The 19,556-nt window shown below is 42.8% G+C and overlaps 1 protein-coding gene across 2 annotated transcripts in view; it reads right to left on the bottom strand.

Moving 5' to 3' along the window:
• Positions 1-18,874, bottom strand: part of TMEM150C (transmembrane protein 150C) — a 93,792-nt gene extending 74,918 nt beyond the window's left edge. The window contains exon 1 of one of the 2 annotated variants that reach the window (XM_063603778.1): positions 17,518-18,874. In XM_063603778.1, the coding sequence (XP_063459848.1) occupies positions 17,518-17,597 (80 nt within the window). In that variant the 5' untranslated portion in view covers positions 17,598-18,874. Of the gene's footprint in view, positions 1-17,260; positions 17,471-17,517 lie in introns of those variants that run through there. The other variant, XM_034958575.3, reaches the window with a different exon arrangement.
• Between the last annotated feature and the right edge of the window lie 682 nt (positions 18,875-19,556).

Here is a 19,556-nt window from a genome sequence, read left to right as displayed (position 1 = left end):
AGCTACTTGGGAGACTGAGGTAGGAGGATGGCTTGAGCCAGGCAGGTCGAGGCTGCAGTGAGCCATGTTTGCACCACTATATTCCAGCCTGGGTGACAGAGTAAGACTATGCCAAAAAAAACAAAACAAAAAAAACCTGAAATGTAGCGTTTGTTTTTCAGTCTTCCAAGATTGAATCAGAAAATGAAACTCTGGACAGACCAATATCAAGTTCTGAAATTTAAGCAGTAATTTTAAAAAATCTACCAATGAAAAAAGCCCCAGACCAGATGTATTCACAGCCAAATTCTACCAGATGTACAAGGAAGAGCTGGTACCAATTCTACTGGAACTAGTCAAAAAATCAAGGAGGAGGGACTCCTCCCTAACTCATTTTATGAAGCCAGCATCACCTTGATAACAAAATCTGGTAAAGATGTAACAAAAAAAGAAAACTACAGGCCAATATCCCTGATGAACATAGACACAAAAGTCCTCAACAAAATATTAGCAAATCGAATCCAGCAGCACATCAAAAAGTTAATTCCCCGTGATCGCATAGGCTTCACTTCTGGGATGCAAGGCTGGTTCAACATATGCAAATCGGTAAATGTGATTCATAACATAAACAGAATTAAAAACAAAAACCATATGATCATCTCAATAGACGTGGAAAAAGCTTTCAATACAATCCAACATTCTTTCATGATAAAAATAAAGAAGCTAGGCATTGAAGGAACATACCTCAAAATAATAAGAACCATCTAGGACAAACCCACAGCCAACATTATACTGAATGGGCAAAACCTGGAAGCGTTCCCCTTGAGAACTGGAGCAAGACAAGGATGCCCACTCTCACCACTCCTATTTGACATAGTACTGGAAATCCTTGCCACAGTAATCAGGCAAGAGAAAGAAAATAATAAATAGGAAAAGAAAAAGTCAAACTATCTCTCTTTGTGGGTGGTATGAATCTATACTTAGAAAATCCTATAAACTTGGCCAGGTACAGTGGCTGACACCTGTAATCCCAGCACTTTGGGAGGCTGAGGCTGGCAGATCACTTAAGCCCAGGAGTTTGAGAACGGCCTGGCCAACATGGCAAAACCCTGTCTCTACTAAAAATATAAAAATTAGCTGGACATGGTGGTGCACACCTCCCAACTACTCGGGAGGTTGAGGCATGAGAATTGCTGGAACCCAGGAGGCGGAGGTTGCAGTGAGCTGAGATTGCACCATTGCGCTCCAGCCTGGATGACAGAGGGAGACTCTGTCTCAAAAAAACAAAAAAAAAAAAGCTAAGAGCCAAATCAAGAACACAATCCCATTTACAATAGCTGCAAAAAACAAAATAAAACAAAAAATCTAGGAATATATCTAACCAAGGAGGTGAACGATCTCTATAAGGAGAACTACAAAACACTGCTGAAAGAAATTACAGATGACACAACCGAATGGAAAACATTCTGTGCTCACAGATTGGAAGAATCAATATTATTAAAATGGCTGTTCTTCCTAAAACAATCTACAAATTCAACACTATTCCTATCAAACTACCAATGTCATTTCCCACAGAACTAGAAAAAACCTATTCTAAAATCCACATGGAACCAAACAAGAGCTGGAATAACCAAAGCAATCCTAAGCATAAAGAACAAAACCAGAGGTATCACATTACCCAACTTCAGACTATACTATAAGGTTACAGTAATCAAAACAGCATAGTACGGGTACAAAAACAGACAGACTAGTGGAACAGAATAAACACAGAATTAATGCCACACACCTGCAGCCACCTGATCTTTGACAAAATTGACAAAAAATAGGCAATGGGGAAAGGACTCCCTACTCAGTAAATGCTGCTGGGATAGCTGGCTAGCCTTATGCAGAAAAATAAAACTGAGGCCGGGCGTGGTGGCTCACGTCTGTAATCCCAGCACTTTGGGAGGCCGAGGCGGGCAGATTACGAGGCCAGGAGATCGAGACCATCTTGGCTAACACAGTGAAACCCAGTCTCTACTAAAAATACAAAAAATTAGCCGGGCATGGTGGTGGGTGCCTGTAGTCCCAGCTACTTGGGAGGCTGAGGCAGGAGAATGGTGTGACCTGGGAGGTGGAGGTTGCAGTGAGCCAAGATCGCGCCACTGCACTCCAGCCTGGGCAACAGAGTGAGACTCTGTCTCAAAAATAAATAAAATAAAATAAAATAAATAAAATAAAACTGGACTTCTACCTTTCACCATATACAAAAATTAACTCAAGATGGATTAAATATTTAAATGTAAGGTTTCAAACTATAAGAATCCTAGAAGAAAACCTAGGAAACACCATTCAGGACATCAACCTTGGGAAAAGAATTTACCACTTAGTTCTCAAAAGCAATTGCAACAAAAACAAAAATTGAGAAGTGGGACCTAATTAAGCTAAAGAGTTTCTGCACAGCAAAGGAACTATCAACAGAGTAAACAGACAACCTACAGAATGGGAGAAGAAAATGTTGGTAAACTATGCACGTAACTAAGGTCTAATATCCAGAATTTATAAGAAACAATTAAACAAGCAAAACACAAATAACCCAAATAAAAAATGAGCAAAAGACATGAACACACACGTCTCAAAAAAAGACATACAAGCAGCCAACAAACATGAAAAAAAAAAAAGGTTTAATCAGCTGGGCGCAGTGGCTCACGCCTGTAATACCAGCACTTTGGGAGGACAAGGTGGGCAGATCATTTGAGGTCAGGAGTTCGAGACCAGTCTGGCCAATATGGTGAAACCCCATCTCTACTAAAAACACAAAAATCAGCCGGGCATGGTGGCACACGCCTGTAGTCCCAGCTACTTGGGAGACTGGGGCAGGAGAATAGCTTGAACTCAGGAGGCGGAGGTTGCAGGGAGCTGAGATTGCACCATTGCACTCCAACCTGGGCATCGCAGCAAGACTGTCTCAAAAATTAAAAAAAAAAAGAAAAGAAAAGGTTTAATCATCAGAGAAATGCAAATCAAAACCACAGTGTGATACCATCTCCCACCAGTCAGAATGGCTATTACTAAAATGTCAAAAAACAACAGATGTTGGCAAGGCTGCAGAGAAAAGGGAATGCTTAGGAACTGTTGGTGGGAATATAAATTAGTCCAGTCACAGTGGAAAGCAGTTTGGAGCAGTTCAAAGAACTTGAAACAGAACTACCATTCAACCCAGCAGTCCTCTTACTGGATATAGAGCCAAAAGAAAATATATCATTCTACCAAAAAGACACATGCACTCATATGTTCATCACAGCTCTATTCACAATAGCAAAGACGTGGAATCAACCTAGGTACCCATCAATGGGGAACTGGTCAAAGAAAATGTGGTACATATACACCATGGAATACTATACAGCCATAAAAAAGAATGAAATCATGTCCTTTGCAACAACATGGATGCAGCTGGAGGCCATTATCCTCAGTGAATTAATGCAGAAACAGAAAAACAAATACTGTATGTTCTCATAAGTGGGAGCTAAACAATGGGTACTCATGGACATAAAGATGAGGACTACCAGAGAGGGGAGGGAGGACAGCAAGGACTGAAAAACTAACTATTGGGTACTATGCTCAGTACCTGGGTGATGAGAACAATTGTATCCCAAACTTCAGTATCATGCAATATATTTAGGTAACAAACTTGGACATGTACCTCCTAAACAGCTGAAATTACTTAAAAAATTAAAACATAGTTTTTCAATCACTTAAATATCAAATTTATTTTCAATAACATCTCATTTATTTTTAATAAAATGTAATATATTTAAAAATCTTTACATTGTTCGTGCAAGGGGCAGCAGGGTGTTGTGGAATGAAGGGCCCCAGGGCAAGTCTACCATCTCCTTTCCCACTGCCTTTCTGAGCATGCTGCAGTCCAGTCCCTCTGAACCAAAAGTGGCTCCCCAAATTGCTGAGCTTGCTGGCTGGGCTCTGTGCTAAATGGAGTGAATACGAAGACACAGTCCCACTCCTATGCAACTCATAGATAATTAATTAGGAAATAAGTGCAGCAGCTGGAAATTGGTACAGGAAACCAGGGAGCTCCAAAGAGAGGAAACTAACCCAGCACTGGGGCAGGTGGTGGGCAAGCGAGGAGGTAATGGCCCTGGGCTGGGTCTTCAGGGATGTGAAGGCTTTAAGCTGGTGAGGAGGCACTGCATGCAGATGCCAGGGCATGGGCAGGGCTGCAAGGTTCCCAACCACTTGTGTGTGCAGGAAACAGAGTTTGTGATGCTTAGGGAATCATGAGTAAGTCAGGGAGTGGTGATAGGTGAGCCAGAGAGGTGGGCAAGTGCCCCATCCTGGGGGTAATGGCATTGCAGCCAATGATTTGGCTTTCACTATAGGGAAATGTGTTCATTGGAAATACTTCAGAAGGCAGAGATGGTGATAAAGAAGAAGATGAGAAGTACTAAAAAAAAAATCCCCAATTCAGAGATAACCACTGTTACATTTGATGTGCAATCTTTTGCACAAATATATATATGTGTGCATGTTTGCATGTAATATATTCATATGAATATATACACTTACATATACTAACAAAAATATTTTTCTTCAAAAATAAAATGATTTGAAATGTGGTATATATACTATGGAATATTATTCAGCCTTAAAAAGGAAGGAAATGATGACACATACTACAACATGGATGAATCATGAGGACATTACGCTAGGTGAAATAAGCCAGCCACAAAAAGACAAATACTATACCATATGATTCCACTTATATGAGGTATCTAGAGAAATTAAATTCATAGAGAAAAGTAGAATAATGGTTGCCAGGGGCTAGGGGTAGGAGGATATGGGGAGTTGTTTAATGGGTGTAGAGTTTCAGTTCTGTAAGACGAAAGAAGTTTTGGAGATTGGATGTACAGCAATGTTAATATACTTGGGACTACGGAACTGTACACTTAAAAATAGTGAAGGTGGTCAATTCCGTTATGTGGATTTTACCACAAGTAAGGATTAAACATGTAAATAATTAAAATTTAAAAAGGAAATCACTTAAAAAAGCTCTTTAAACTTTTTCACTTCTTTTTGTAATCATCTCTTTATTGGAGATATATACAACTCCGTCAACATTTCAGAGGACTGTATAGTATTCTATTGTAGAGATCTACCTTAATTTATTTAACCCAGGAGAATTATTTTTTAGAATGGAAGAAATTTGCAAATGCTTGTCTGATGGGAAGGAGCTAGCAAAGAGCAGAGAGAGGTACAGGACCACAGAAGAGAGGAATATAATAATAGAGCAAAAACCCCGGACCCAAAGGAAGTGAGAGGAGATGGCATTAGGGGTTCCGGTGATGTGCTGGTCTTAAACACAAAGAAAAATGGACATCATATCCTCTGAGGAAAGGAGGTTGATATGGTTTGGCTCTGTGTCCCCACCCAAATCTCACCTAGAACTGTAATCCCAATAATCCCCATGTGTTGAGGGAGGGGCCTGGTGGGAGGTGACTAAATCAAGAGGGCAGTTTCCCCATGCTGTTCTCATGGTAGTGAGTGAGTTCTCACAAGATCTGATGGTTTTATAAGTGTTTAACAGTTCCACCTTCACATGCTCTCTCTCATGAACTCTCATGAACTCACTCTCTCTCTCACCTGCAGCCATGTAAGACGTGCCTGCTTCCCCTTCTGCCATGATTTTAAGTTTGCTGAGGCCTCCCTAGCCATGCAGAACTTTCCTTGATAAATTACCCACTCTTGGGCCGTTCTTTATAGCACTGTGAAAACAGAGATACAGATGGATATATAAGAAAGAGTTTGGACAGCTGTGGGAAGTCAAGAGACTAGAGGTCTCAATGAAAAAATAGATTGAGGAGTAGGGTATGAAAGAGCTGGAAGGAGCCGGGCACGGTGGCTCATGCTTGTAATCCCAGCACTTTGGGAGGCCGAGGTGGGCGGATCACGAGGTCAGGAGATCAAGACCACGGTGAAACCCTGTTTCTACTAAAAGTACAAAAAATTAGCCAGGCGTGGTGGCGGGCGCCGGTAGTCCCAGCAACTCAGAGAGGCTAAGCCAGGAGAATGGCGTGAACCCGGGAGGCGGAGCTTGCAGTGAGCCGAGATCGCACCACTGCACTCCAGCCTGGGCGACAGAGCGAGACTCCGTCTCAAAAAAAAAAAAAAAAGAAACAAAGAAAGGAAGAGCTGGCAGGATGCACAGTTATGTTCAAAGGATGCACAGTTATGTTCAGAGAATGGGATAGTGGGGTTAAGATTTCTGAGGTGAAAAAATAGCAGCCAGACAAGAGTTTGGGTGAAGGCTTGAGAGTGAGTAGGTATGGTTTAGTGGAGGTGAAGATGCTAAGAAGGTCCAATGGAGTTTGAGGCTGAATTCATCGGTCAGACCCTCTAGGATGATGTCATTGCCATAAGTTACTGCAAGAGTTGGGGGAGAAAGGGAGGTACAGGAAGACATGGAGCCAGATTGTCAGTTCTTTAAGAAATAAACAGGAGTGACTGGGAGTTGAATGAAGAGTTGGGATGACAAAGGGTGGAAGGGGGTTGCCTCATTCAGCAATGAGACTTGTAGTTCTTAGAAAACATTCTCCGCACCCCCAAATTCTTTACCATGATTTTTTTTCTCCATAGCACATACAGCATACACTATACTATTTATTTATCTACGGTCTGTCTTCCCCACTATAATGTAAAGCTCCCTGAGGACAGAAATGTCCATTTTGTTCATTGCTCTATCACCAATACCTAGATTATGGCTACACATAGCAATGCTTCAATAAATCATATTTGAATGAATGAGTGAATGAGTAAATGGTAAAGGCCAGTTAAAATAAGGACATTCCATGAGGTTTGCTAAAATAGCAGGGAGAGTCTTCCTCAGGAAGGAGCTATCTTATAGTGTTCAGACTTAGGGACAGAAAAGTCAGCCAGGGCCTCATCCCAGTGTGTATCTGCTTTTTTTCATTTTCCCCTTTTCACGTGACTACTCTTTTTGATCCTATAAGACTCAGCTTGGGTGTCACCATCTCTGGAAAGCACCACCTGATGTCTCTCCCCTTATCTATCCAGGGCGGCTGCCCCTCATGTTCTCATGGTACCCTAGGATGCCTCTCAATTAGCATGCTTACCCCACTGTATGGTAACTGTTTACATGGCGGTCACCCCACTAGACTGAATAAGTGTGGCATATCTTAAACATGCAGTAGGCACTCTGGTATAGTTTGGATATTTGATCCCTCCAAACCTTATGTTGAAATTTGATACCCAATGTTAGCGGTGGGGACTAATGGGAGGGGTTTAGGTAATGGGGCTGATCCTTCATAAATGTCTTGGTAGCAACCTCACAGTAATAAGTTTTCACTCTATGAGTTCCCAAGAAAGCTGGTTGTTAAAAAGAGGCTGTCCCCTCCCTCCCTTCTCTCTGGTTGCCTCCTCTCTCGGCATGTGATTTCTGCACACACTGGCTCCCCCACACCTTCCACCATGAGTGGAAACAGCCTGAAGCCCACACCAGAACCAGATGTTGGCACCATGCTTCTCGTACAGCCTGCAAAACTAGGAGCCAAATAAACCTCTTTTCTTTATAAATTACCCACTACCCTCGGGTATTCCTTTATAGCAACACAAAAATGTATTAAAACGTGCTCTATAAATGTTTCTGAATACATAAGTAGAAAGCACTGGATGTGTGAGTTGGAAGATCCTGCATTTTTCCTTCTTTGAAGCTCACCTCTGTCACACACAAATCTACACTTTGGCCCTACTGAGCAAATGGGCCCTGGTGCTAGAGAAACCAGGTGGGAAAACAGCTCAGTCCCCACCAGAGCTTTCCTGTTAAGCTAAGCTAGGTGTCCACTGGCCTTCATGTGTCCATTTCCCTGCCCATCTGCCCATAAGCTTGCCTGTGATGACCTGGTGGAATTCTGAAGTACACAGGCTACCTAGCTCACCTGTGATGTTGCCTAGCCAGTAGAGCACAATGAAATCATCTGGGAAGCTTTTAAAAAAAAAGTTTGGTGTCTGAGCTCCCCGACCCACCCAGAGATTCTGATTTAATAGATTTGGGGTGCTGCTGGAATTGTAGAGTTCGTCAGATGATTTTTTGTGCAGCCACGGTTGAGAACCTCTGCCCCCTGCCTCGCTTGCCATCTCTTCTGGGCTTGTGGTGCTGTCCAAAGTAGCAACTCATTAAGAACTTCTTCAGTCCAGGGTCTGCCCAGGCCAGCCATGGGCAAAGGTCAATGGTCTGTCTGAAGAACCCAGTGGAAGGGTGCTGCATCTTAGGGCAGCACAAGAAGCCAGATCACATTAGTTAACTGGCTGGAGGAAAGAACACCTTTGTGTTCCATCTGAAACTGCTGTCCAGTAGCCACAGAGGCTATTAAAATTTGAATTAATCAAAATTAAAAATTCAGTCAATGACAGGCTAGCCAGTGCATTGTCACCTTTATGGGCCACCTGGTCTCTGTTCCAGTTACTCAACTCTTCAGTGTTCATGTAGAGGCAGTCACAGGTAACATGTAAACAATGGGTATGGCTGTGTTCCAATTGGACTTTATTTACAAAATAGCTGACTCCTATCGAAAAAACATCAAATGCCCTAAGACAAAAACATTTACTTAATATAATTTCTAAACACAAAGAGATAATGATTTATTTGGAAAGGCAAGGTAAATATGCAACAAGCAAACAAACTAGAAGCCGGATGAAACCGAAGTAAGCCTTAAGGTACAACATCAGAGTCATGTTAAGTTGTCTTGGACAAACAATATGTTGAGAACTAATATAAAATATTCATAGACCAAAGTGGAATGGAGTCTCATCCTTCTGTGATGGCTATGGTCAAGCCAAGACTCTAAGAAATAAATTGCGTGCCTTCCAAAGGCATTTTCTGGCTCTGAGACACTGAACAGGGGAGCAGTTATCATCCAGAAAATCCTCTTTAATTTCCCATTTCGATAAAATAAGTTAGAACTTGTGTTATGAACAAGAAAGAAGAGTGAAAAAAAAGTCACTCTGAGCCAAGGACTGTGCTAGGGACTTCACAAATATTGTACAATAGCTAATAAAAAGCAACATTTCTGAATTGCTACATTTATGATTCTGTAAGTGAACACTGATTTGGGTCAGTGGCTTGATCTTAAAAGATCACGACGTGCCACTATTTGGATCATAACTGTATCGTTCTGCGAATCAGTTAATGGAGAATTTTCATCTTTATTTTTATGTGCATACATATACAATCAAAATTTTGTTATAAAATGGCAAGCCACTCCTTTTCCTATAAATCAATTTTATGCCACATGTAAGCTGAAATTAAAATGGGGAAACACCAATCAAAATGTCACAGAAAAGATAATCAGCTTTCTCAAGAACAATTCTATTAGCTGCTAAAATTACAGGAGATAAATATGGTTCTTGTGAATACTGTGCTGTCAATGACAAGACTGGAAAATGTTTCAAAATGCCATACTTTTGAAGTCTATGGTATGTGGGAACATAATACCACAAAGGCAGAAAAAATGTCACCCACAAGTTAATATTCCTGCTACTACATGTAGGTATATTTTAGTTATCAGTGTTTCTACATAAATATACTTTAAGTTTCAGTGCAAACTAGAATTTAGAAATTCCAGGAGATATATTTCCATTAGAAATTCCAGGATGATTATATTACAGAATTCTAATTTTAATTTGCAAATACTCCAAGTTCAGTAAAAAAATACTATTTCTATTGGGATTGCATTACAATGGTATCAACATTTCTTAATTAACACTATTCACTCATGAATCAACAGAATGAAAATAACTTGAAAGACTATTTTATCAACCAGCACAGTTTAAAAAATATATAATGTTAATTTTAGCTACATACAGTTTTAATTTATGCTTTAAAACTTCTAATTATTGCCATTTAAATATTTCTTTGGCAGTCAAGTCATCATAAGTGTAAAAAAAAGAGTAAGAAATCTACTTTGTTAATAAATGAAATGTTTGATGAATAGTAAAGCTATGCTATTTTTGGAGACATTTATGTTTATATTCAGTTGATTGTCATAATTCATTATAATTGCTTCAAAGTTAAATAATATCATTTAAAGTATGGGCTAATTTCCTATACCGCCATAGTTAAGCATAGTTACTTCTTAAACTTTGTCTACACTTGTCTAAAAGTATTACCCCACTTTCAATGTTTTCTCAAAGGCAGTTCATCTTGCCCCTTTGTATTCCACAGATAGAGTCTGGATCACTGTCCTCAGAGATGGAAGATTCTACAGCCTTGAACAAAATCTGAATAGCTTTAGAATTTTCCACATGTTAGACACAGCTTCTGTACTTTTTAAAGGAAAGTAAGCATGATGGCAAGCTGTTGCCTCTTCTAGTCTACCTGACAAAGTCTATGGACTTTAAGTGATTCGATTACATTAAGTTTGACCTTTAAGGAAAACTGAAATCTACTTCCAAAATGAAATTAGTTTTACTTTCTAGATTGCACTGGAGAAAAAATATTTCCAGCCTCACTTTCAAGACTTCTTTTGTCATATGAAATTCTTAAAACAACATTGTTTTCTATATATTTTATTAAAACTATGTCACGAGGCACTTGTGGGCAGGAGGTGATTTTGAAAAGACAAATAACTTAGGATGTAGTAAATAGTGGTAGATTTATAAGACGGACGTATCCACTGAGACCATTTGTCACTATCTGCTACAAACAAATGTGTGCAGAAGTTAGGAAGTGGTTAGCAGGGAAGGAAGACAGCTCTGGAGACAAAATCTGTAGTCAGTCTCTGGGACAAGCATATTTCTTTGGGCATATAGCTGTTTTTTCAAGGGCATTAACCTTCAGAGACCACAGGCTGGCAGCAGTGAGGTCTCTTCCTGCCTAAATGTGCAATGATTCCCCTATCCCCCATCAGGCCTCCTCTTACACAGAAAATAACTGGCATCAGCTTATTTCCGCACTTGTACAATGCTCTACAATTTTTGAGCCTCACAGTTTTGTAGATGTACATCTATGTATTGCTATCACATTGTAAGATGGGAGGTGAGGTGGTTGAACGCTTGGGCTGTCACCAGATTGCGTGGGTTCCTATTCTGCCTTCACTACTTACTGGGATGTAGGTACTGCGGGATAATGGCAATACCTACACCAAAGGACTGTTGTGAGAGACAAGATAAGATGCAAAGCATTCAGCATGGAGGACTTGGTAAGCACTCAATAATGTTACTCACTGTTAGCTATTATTTTTGTCTTAGGTCAGTGTTTCCTCAAGTGGATCCCAAGCCTAGTTTCATAGGCAATATTTTACATCATGAACCAGTATACACATATACACTTATGTAATAATAATGCAAATAATAAATATGCATATATGCTGCTTATTACATATGGACTGAGTGGTGCAGAGTTAGGATTTGAACCTAGGGGTCCGGGGTCCTGCTTTTCTAGTGTTGTTTTTTTTTTTTCTTGGAGGGAGGATTACAGGCACACATCACCACACCCGGATAATTTTGTATTTTTAGTAGAGACGGGGTTTTGCCATGTTGGCCAGGCTGGTCTTGAACTCCTGACCTCAAGTGATCCACCTGCCTTGGCCTCCCAAAGTGTTGGGATTACAGGCGTGAGCCAACGTGCCCAGACTCTCTAGTGCTCTGAACCACTACTCTCCACTGCCTTGTGGCCTGGTACTTGTTATACACGGAGGAGCCAAAGTTTCATCAAACACTAGTAACCCTCAATAAAAAGGATGCACAGTGACCACTTCTATTACACATTTTATTTCATCAAGAAAAATGCTGATCCTAACCTGCTCAATTGATTTTATGACCCAAGACATGTAATTTGAAAAATACTACAGTAAGTGTTGTAAGAAAAATTGTTTTGAAAACACTAACAGCCAGGCATGGTGGCACACGCCTGTAGTTCCAGCTACTTGGGGGGCTGAAGTGGGCGGATCCCTTGAGGCCAGGAGTTCAAGAATGCACTGAGCATTCTGGGTGACAGAGTGAGTGAGACTCTGTCTCTATTAAAAGAGAAAAGAAAAGAACAGAAAACAATAACAATAAAAAGTTAAATAAGTATATGTATCTCATCTTAGAGGCTTTACCATGCTATTGTGCATTATAAATCTCCAAAAAAATAATAAAAAAGATTATATGGAGCATTTATTCAAGCATCCCCATCACCCTATGGGATGGACACTAATTTGGGAAATGTTATCAGGGGGTGTTAATATCTTCAACACAGAGATAATTTGGGAGTTATTTCAACCTATAATTAGTAGGCACAAACATAGTCAATAAATTTTTAAATAATTGATTGAGGAAGAGTCCCTTCCAGAGGAGGGGAACCCCCAGGACCCTGAGCTCTGGCCTGGAGAGAAGTACCCTAGATACCTATGCTGGGTGCGAGAGCATCACTCACCCAAGAAACATGAGAGGCAGTGTCTTGTAAAACAGTCTAATTAACAACATGTCCCTCTCCATGATCAAAATAATGGCTTTAATCAAAGCAAATTAGTTTAAAAATGGAAACAACATGCTCGATGCTAAATCAAATCCCATTTTAATGGCTTTACTAAAAATAATGGTAGGTTACACCTTAAGTGGATTTGGTAATCTCCACAGGCTAGACTTGAGCAAGAGGATCTGGGTTTGAAACCTAAGGGAAAGAAACCAGACAAGAAGGGCAGAAACCAACAGAGGCAGAGGCTTCGGCTGCTCCTGGAGCCAGGGGTACCCATTTGTCAGACTTTTCACAGGGTCTCTGTGATTGTAATCAGGGGAAGAGTGCGAGAGTTGTGCATCACTACCTACTTCCTAACTTTCTCTGAACCTCCTCTCCCTTGAAAAATTGAAACGTACAGAAACTGACTCTAAGAATACATGATCTATAATGTGCAAAAGAGCAAATAAGCCCAAGTTCATGAACACTGACACGAGGGGCCAGGCATCTAAACAACTCTGGGTGATGCTCATTATTGAGGCTAGCAGACACATAGAAATTAAAAAGAGAAACAGTTTTTAGAGTAGGGTTGAACTTCAGCACAAAATATCTTCTTTAGAGCAAGTACAAGTGGTTTTTCTTTTCTTTTTCTTTTTTTTTGATATAGAGTCTAGCTCTGTCGCCCAGGCTGGAGTGCAGTGGCACGATCTTGGCTCACTGCAACCTCTGCCTCTCCCGGGACCAAGCGATTCTCCTGTCTCACTCTCCCGAGTAGCTGGGATTACAGGTACCTGCCACCATGCGCAGCTAATTTTTTTTTGGTATTTTTAGTAGAGACAGGGTTTCACTGTATTGGCCAGGCTGGTCTCAAACTCCTGACTTCATGATCCACCTGCCTCAGCCTCCCGAAGTGCTGGGATTACAAGCTTGAGACACTGCACGTGGCCTCACAAGTGGTTTTTCATAGCAATAGGATTATGAAGTCAAATCTCAATTCTGGTATTATCAATGCCAATTGCCACTTTTTTTTTCTAATTAAAGGATAATTGCCTTTAAATGCTATCTCTCTAGGAAATATGGAGAGAAAATTCAGAACTATACTGTCCAATATGGTAGCCACTAGCCTCATGTGGCTATTTAAATTAATTAAGGCTAAATAAAATGTAAAATTCAGTTCCTCAATTACACTAGCCCACATTTCAAGTGTTCAATAGCCACATGTGGCTCATGGCTATCATACTGGACAGATTACAGAACATGTCCAGCAATGCAGAAAGTTCTTTTGGACAGCACTGATCTAGAAAAGGCTGTTTATAGATGCCAAAAAGGAAAATATTAATTTCTTACTTAGTAAAAGAGCTTCAAGCCCTACCTACCAAAGCTGGTTTGACTCAGAATAGTTTGGGGCTGAATTTGAAGGCTACTGCCAAAGATTTCACGATTATCTCAAAATATTCTAAATGGCTGATCTAAAATCTCTTTGCATGATGACTGATTTTCCACTGCCACAAGTTGTCTTTCAAAATCTAAACATACCAGAAAAAAAAAAAAATCTAAACATACCAGGAAATGATATTTGGTGATAACAATAACTTAAAGTTCCAATAATTATGAACAAGTTTTAAAATACTTAGAACAACTATGAAAAAATATAAAGATACATGGCACCATCAGCTCCAGGAGTAAAAATTTATAGTTAAAATAAGTAGGGGCTGTCAGGCTTCTGAGCCCAAGCTAAGCCATCATATCCCCTGTGACCTGCACGTATACATCCAGATGGCCTGAAGCAACTGAAGATGCACAAAAGAAGTGAAAATAGCCTTAACTGATGACATTCCACCATTGTGATTTGTTTCTTCCCCACCCTAACTGATCAATGTACTTTGTAATCTCCCCCACACTTAAGAAGGTTCTTTGTAATTTCCCCCACCCCTAAAAAGGTTCTTTGTTAATTCTCCCCACCCTTGAGAATGTACTTTGTGAGATCCACCCCCTGCCCGCAAAACATTACTCGTAACTCCACCGCCTATCCCAAAACCTACAAAAACTAATGATAATCCCACCACCCTTTGCTGACTCCTTTTTCGGACTCAGCCCACATGCACCCAGGTGAAATAAACAGCCTTGTTGCTCACACAAAGCCTGTTGGTAGAGTCTCTTCACACGGACCCATGTGACAGGGGCTGGACACAGCGGCTCCTGGCTGTATTCCCAGCACTTTGGGAGGCCGAGGCGGGTGGCTCAATTGAGGTCAAGAATTCAAGACCAGCCTGATCAACATGGTAAAACCCCGTCTCTACTAAAAATACAAAAAAAAAAAAAAAAAAAAAAAAAAATTAGCCAGGCATGCTGGTGGACGCCTGTAATCCCAGCTACTTGGGAGACTGAGGCAGGAGAATCGCTTGAACCCAAGAGGCGGAGGTTGCAGTGAGCTGAGATTGTGCCTCTGCACTCCAGCCTGGGCGAGAGTGAGACTCCGCCTCAAAAACAAACAAACAAAAAAAGTAGGGACACACTTATTACACACCTGTGTCTAGTCCTACGCTTTTCATGAACTTAGACCTGGATTCAATAACACTTGGACCCTATAATGTTTTGGGAACTTCAGCACACATCTCATTGGACCCTTACCAGAACCTAATCACACCGTAGTGCTGATTCTAAGTGTTACAGATTCTTCTGTGAAAGGGGATGACTGAGAAGTAATACGTTATCTTGTCAGTGCTTGTCTTGCTTAATTGGTTACTGAACTGATCCCAAATGGCCAGATTACAGTGAAACCAAATGGCTGAGATTGCGGGGTCCAGCTAGCTTTTCCTCTCTCATGACTCCAGGCTGCCCTGCTAATCTGACCCACTGTACTAAAGAGGTGTGGGTCACAGGGGAGACAAAGCAGGAAGACAGCCAAGAGTGTAAAGCAAAGGGCCTTCTCTCTTGACAATTGCAAAGCAGATAAAGTGAGCCCAAAAACCCCTGCAAGGTCATTGTGAACATGATTGTGGTAGTTCTACAACAAAGGCTAAATATAACGCATTATTGTGTTCACGCAAAAAAAAAATTACTCCATAGAGCAAATTATCCCCCCACAAAGCAACATGGAAAAGGTATTTGTAAGAAATGCATGAATTAAGCAATTGCTCTGAAGACTTAAATGCCAATTTAAATACTGCAAACAGATTGCATTCAGCTAATGGCAGATTATAATAAACATGCATTAAAGTGTTTTTCAAATACTTTAATATATTTGTGAATGTCATAACATCTATCAACTAGTCATTATTGTTAGCAAAACTTCTTTACCCTTTTATTTACCATGTCCAGTTTGTGAGCTTCCAACTTGGGGGACTTGCAAAACATTTATTAAATAATGTATAAAGGACACACCATTAAAATTCCTATGCTTATGCCTTGAAGATTAAACTCACATTTCTAGCTCATTAATAGATGACAGCTATAGTTAATCCTGGAAACATGGAGTCTCTAGAACACATACAAGAAAAAGTTTGGGATTTGATACATGAGAGCTGAGACTAAAATTCTTTGATCGTTCACATATATGGGCCTAACAATTTTTCCTTGAAATAGGAAACTTTAAGTAGGTCAGTTTAATGACTGCTACCATGGAGTTTATAAATCCACACTCAACTATCCTTTCGATGAACTGCTGCCCAGAATGGAGTTATAGCCCTGCACTATTAAAATGTCTTTGGTTCAAGCAGAGAAAAATGCAGAAACTGATCCTGCCATTTAGGCTTTGTTATTGTTTTAGATCCAGTAACTGTTTGGTTTTGTTTTTCAACATGGCATTAGTATATCTGGTTCCCCAACAGGACCTCGCATGTAGGACATCGGAGTGGGTTCACTCGGGAAGATGGACTTCCATTCTACCTGAGCTATGTTCCCACATGCAGTCACAATCCTGGCCCAACCGTGAAAGGCGGTCTGGCCGGAATAAACCTGACCAAAAAGATCAGTGAAATGTTTGGGACATCATAAAGTGCTGTGGGGGTAGGGGTGGAGGAAAGGAATGAGTAGAGAGAAAAGGAGTATGAATTTAAAATGGGAAAACCCTCTCATACTCCATTTGATTCATTTAAGGAGGGGAAAACCACTCAAGGACTCTCTCCAGAACCCAAAGCTAATCACTTTTTTATTGCAGCAGATTACCAAAGAGCCTAGGTAACCCACCTACCACGGCCTCCCGCCGAAAAACTAAAAATCCCATTTCTTCCCAAGTGTGCGCCCACGAAAGGAAGGAAGACTGTGCATTTAGAGTGGAGGGCGGTACACAGGGCAAAGCAAGTTAGTGCCTCCTTCCCAGATCCCCTGCTTCCCGAGCCAGTCTGACCTGGCTAACGGCAAAGTGCAGGGAGAATGGCACAGGGACCGGGAGGTCAAACTTGGGGTCGCTTCTCACCCGAGTCCACCCGATAACGAGATGATGGGGCGTCGGGTGGGGACACCTGTCAAAGGACGGGGCCGGGGCCGGGGCCGGGGCCGCAGCGGGCGGGCTGGCTGGCGGCACTGCGGCGGCGGGGACCGAGGCGCGCCGGCTCGGGCGTTCGCAGCTCGCGGGGCAGAGCCGGCACCGACTCCTGGACTTGCCGGGGAGCGTGCGCCCGCGGAGGGCTCGGGCGGGCGGCCCCGCGCCCGGGACGCTATGGGAGGGGGCCGCAGCCGAGCAGGGCCCCGCAGCCGGGCGGACCCAGCTGCCCCAGCCGCGCTGCAGCCCCCGCCGTCCCCGGTCTCCGCCTGCGGGCTGCGCGCGGGGCCGGGCCGGACGCCCCCTGGCTGCGCGACGGGCCCAGGCAGGGGAGGGGGCGCCGCGCCTACCTGCTCTGGTGCGGCGGGGCCGCTGTCGCCTCGAGGGGCTGTGACCTGCTGCGGTGGCGGCGGCGGCAGCAGTCGCGGCGGGTAGGGCGCTTCCTTCAGGAAGGGGTGGGATCTGCTCACCCGCCCGCCCGGCCCCCTCCTGCCGCGCCGGGGCCCGCCCCCGACTTATTCTGGGGTCCCCGCTGCTAGGCCTTCGGGGAGAGTTGATCCCCTGGGTCTCGGGCTTCTGCCACCCCCCCGGGGCCCCTAATAGTCACCCGGGGCAGGAGCCGGGTGTGGACGGGCGAGCCGCTTCCTTCCGAAGCCTTTGTGGACGCGTTTGCCTGGCGCTCCTCATCCAACAAAAGGAAGGACAGAATCTTGGATCCTCCGCCTGGTGGTTATTTATTCCTGACCTGTTGTAACCTTCTGCCTGGCTCTCTTTCGTCCGCACACCTAGGGTTTTTGCACAAAGCAGCTAAAATTCATTTTCATGCCCATTGACTGAATGTAGTTCTCCTCCACTCAGCGCTGTCCCGCGGTTTTTGTTTTTTTTTTTTTTCCATCCTATTGAACAAACACAGAGCCAACTTCGGACCCTGGCAATGAACAGCAGACACCAAGGCCGACCTCCCAGCGCCAGCTTGCAGCTTTCCTCCCTGGGTCTCGTCTGAGTCCGTCATAAACTGTGTTCATCAGCGTTTTGACAGCTTCCCCCACCCCGGACCCCCAACCTACCATGGGACCCCATGGCACCATGTCAGTGACCTCTAGCAGCAGCATGGATCAATGCCATTTTTATCTTAGGCTCATCATGAGCCTGGGTTCCAAACACAACCTCTCTGGCCTCCCACAGGCGGCTCTCCTTTATCAACCGGCCTTTGTCAGTCCGCCCTCTATTCTTTTGGGGGCTTCCGTACCACACCTGTCTCCTTTAAACTGCTGTCTCTACACAAGCAGGCATTCCCTTTTTTTCTTTTTCTTTTTCTTTTCTTTTCTTTCTTTTTTTTTTTTTTTTTTTTTTTGAGACGGAGTCTTGCTCTGTCGCTCAGGCTGGAGTACAGTGCCGCAATGATGGCTCACTGTAACCTCTGCCTCTCGGGTTCAAGCGATTCTCTCGCCTCAGCCTCCTGAGTAGCTGGGATTACAGGCGCCCGCCACCATGCCCGATTAATTTTTGTATTTTCAGTAGAGGCGGGGTTTCACCACGTTGGCCAGGCTGGTCTCAAAACTCCTGGCCTCAAGTGATCCGCCCGCCTCAGCCTCCCAAACTGCTGGGATTACAGGCGTGAACCACCGCGCCCGGCCCAACCAGGTGTTTCTAAGAATCTTCTCCAATTCGGCATATTCAAATTCTGCAATTAATGTTCGGTTCCAGAACTCTCCCTTCCCCACAATTCTTGTGATTATTGTCTACTATGTGTATATTGATTCTTTTTTTTTTTTTTTTCTGTATGTTGATTTCTTGTTACTGTTTTCTCCTGGCTACTAGACTGTAAGCTTCCTGAGACCAGGGATCTTGCCTTCTCTTGTTTTCCTTATTTTAATGAGTGGGACTGTTATCCATTCAATTAAAATAGCAAAAGCAAAAACTGAATCTTAGTCTAGACTCCCTTGAAAGTATATGCTCAATTTTGTGGGAATTAGCTTATGTCTATTTTTCTGAGGAGAGTAACTACACATTAATCAGACCCTCAAAGTGGTCTGACTCCCCCAAAGTTAAGATTGCTTGAGGCCCATCCATGAACCCCTCCTCTGATGATACCTCTACTCCCTGTCCCCATGCCATTCATTTCTCTCTGCAATAACGGAAAGAGTCCTCTAGCTAGATCTTCCAGTTCATTCTTTCAGAAGTAGATCCAGCCAAAGAATTAGCTGCCCCTCAAACACAGAAGTGGTACTCTGTTTTCACATCAGAATCACCAGTGGGGGCTTTAGAAAATGATGCCTGGGTTCACCTCAGACCCAGAGTCAAAACCTGATTGGAGGTGGCGGGGGAAACCAGAACATAGGTATTTTGACAAAGAACCGCAGGTGATTCCGACATGGCCATGCCATATCACTCCCTTTCTTGGGAATAGGGCTCCCAATTTGTAAAATGCCCTTACTTTCCCCTCCCCCATTTTTTGTGGAAGGATTGAGAATCCATGCACCAGGTTTAATTTATTTCAACATTTTCATTTTCATTTAGAGCCAGGCCTGTGTTTCCTAAAAAAAAACCAACTTGAGTTTGTGAGGATCGCAGGCTCGGTGCCATTCCTCAGCACCACTAAATCACCACCGCCTTCATCTCCAAAATGTCCCTCCAAATAAACCC

This window comes from Pan paniscus, chromosome 3 (assembly GCF_029289425.2).
Source record: "Pan paniscus chromosome 3, NHGRI_mPanPan1-v2.0_pri, whole genome shotgun sequence".
Classification (NCBI taxonomy): Eukaryota; Metazoa; Chordata; class Mammalia; order Primates; family Hominidae; genus Pan; species Pan paniscus.
This window is presented reverse-complemented; position numbering and strand designations above follow the sequence as displayed.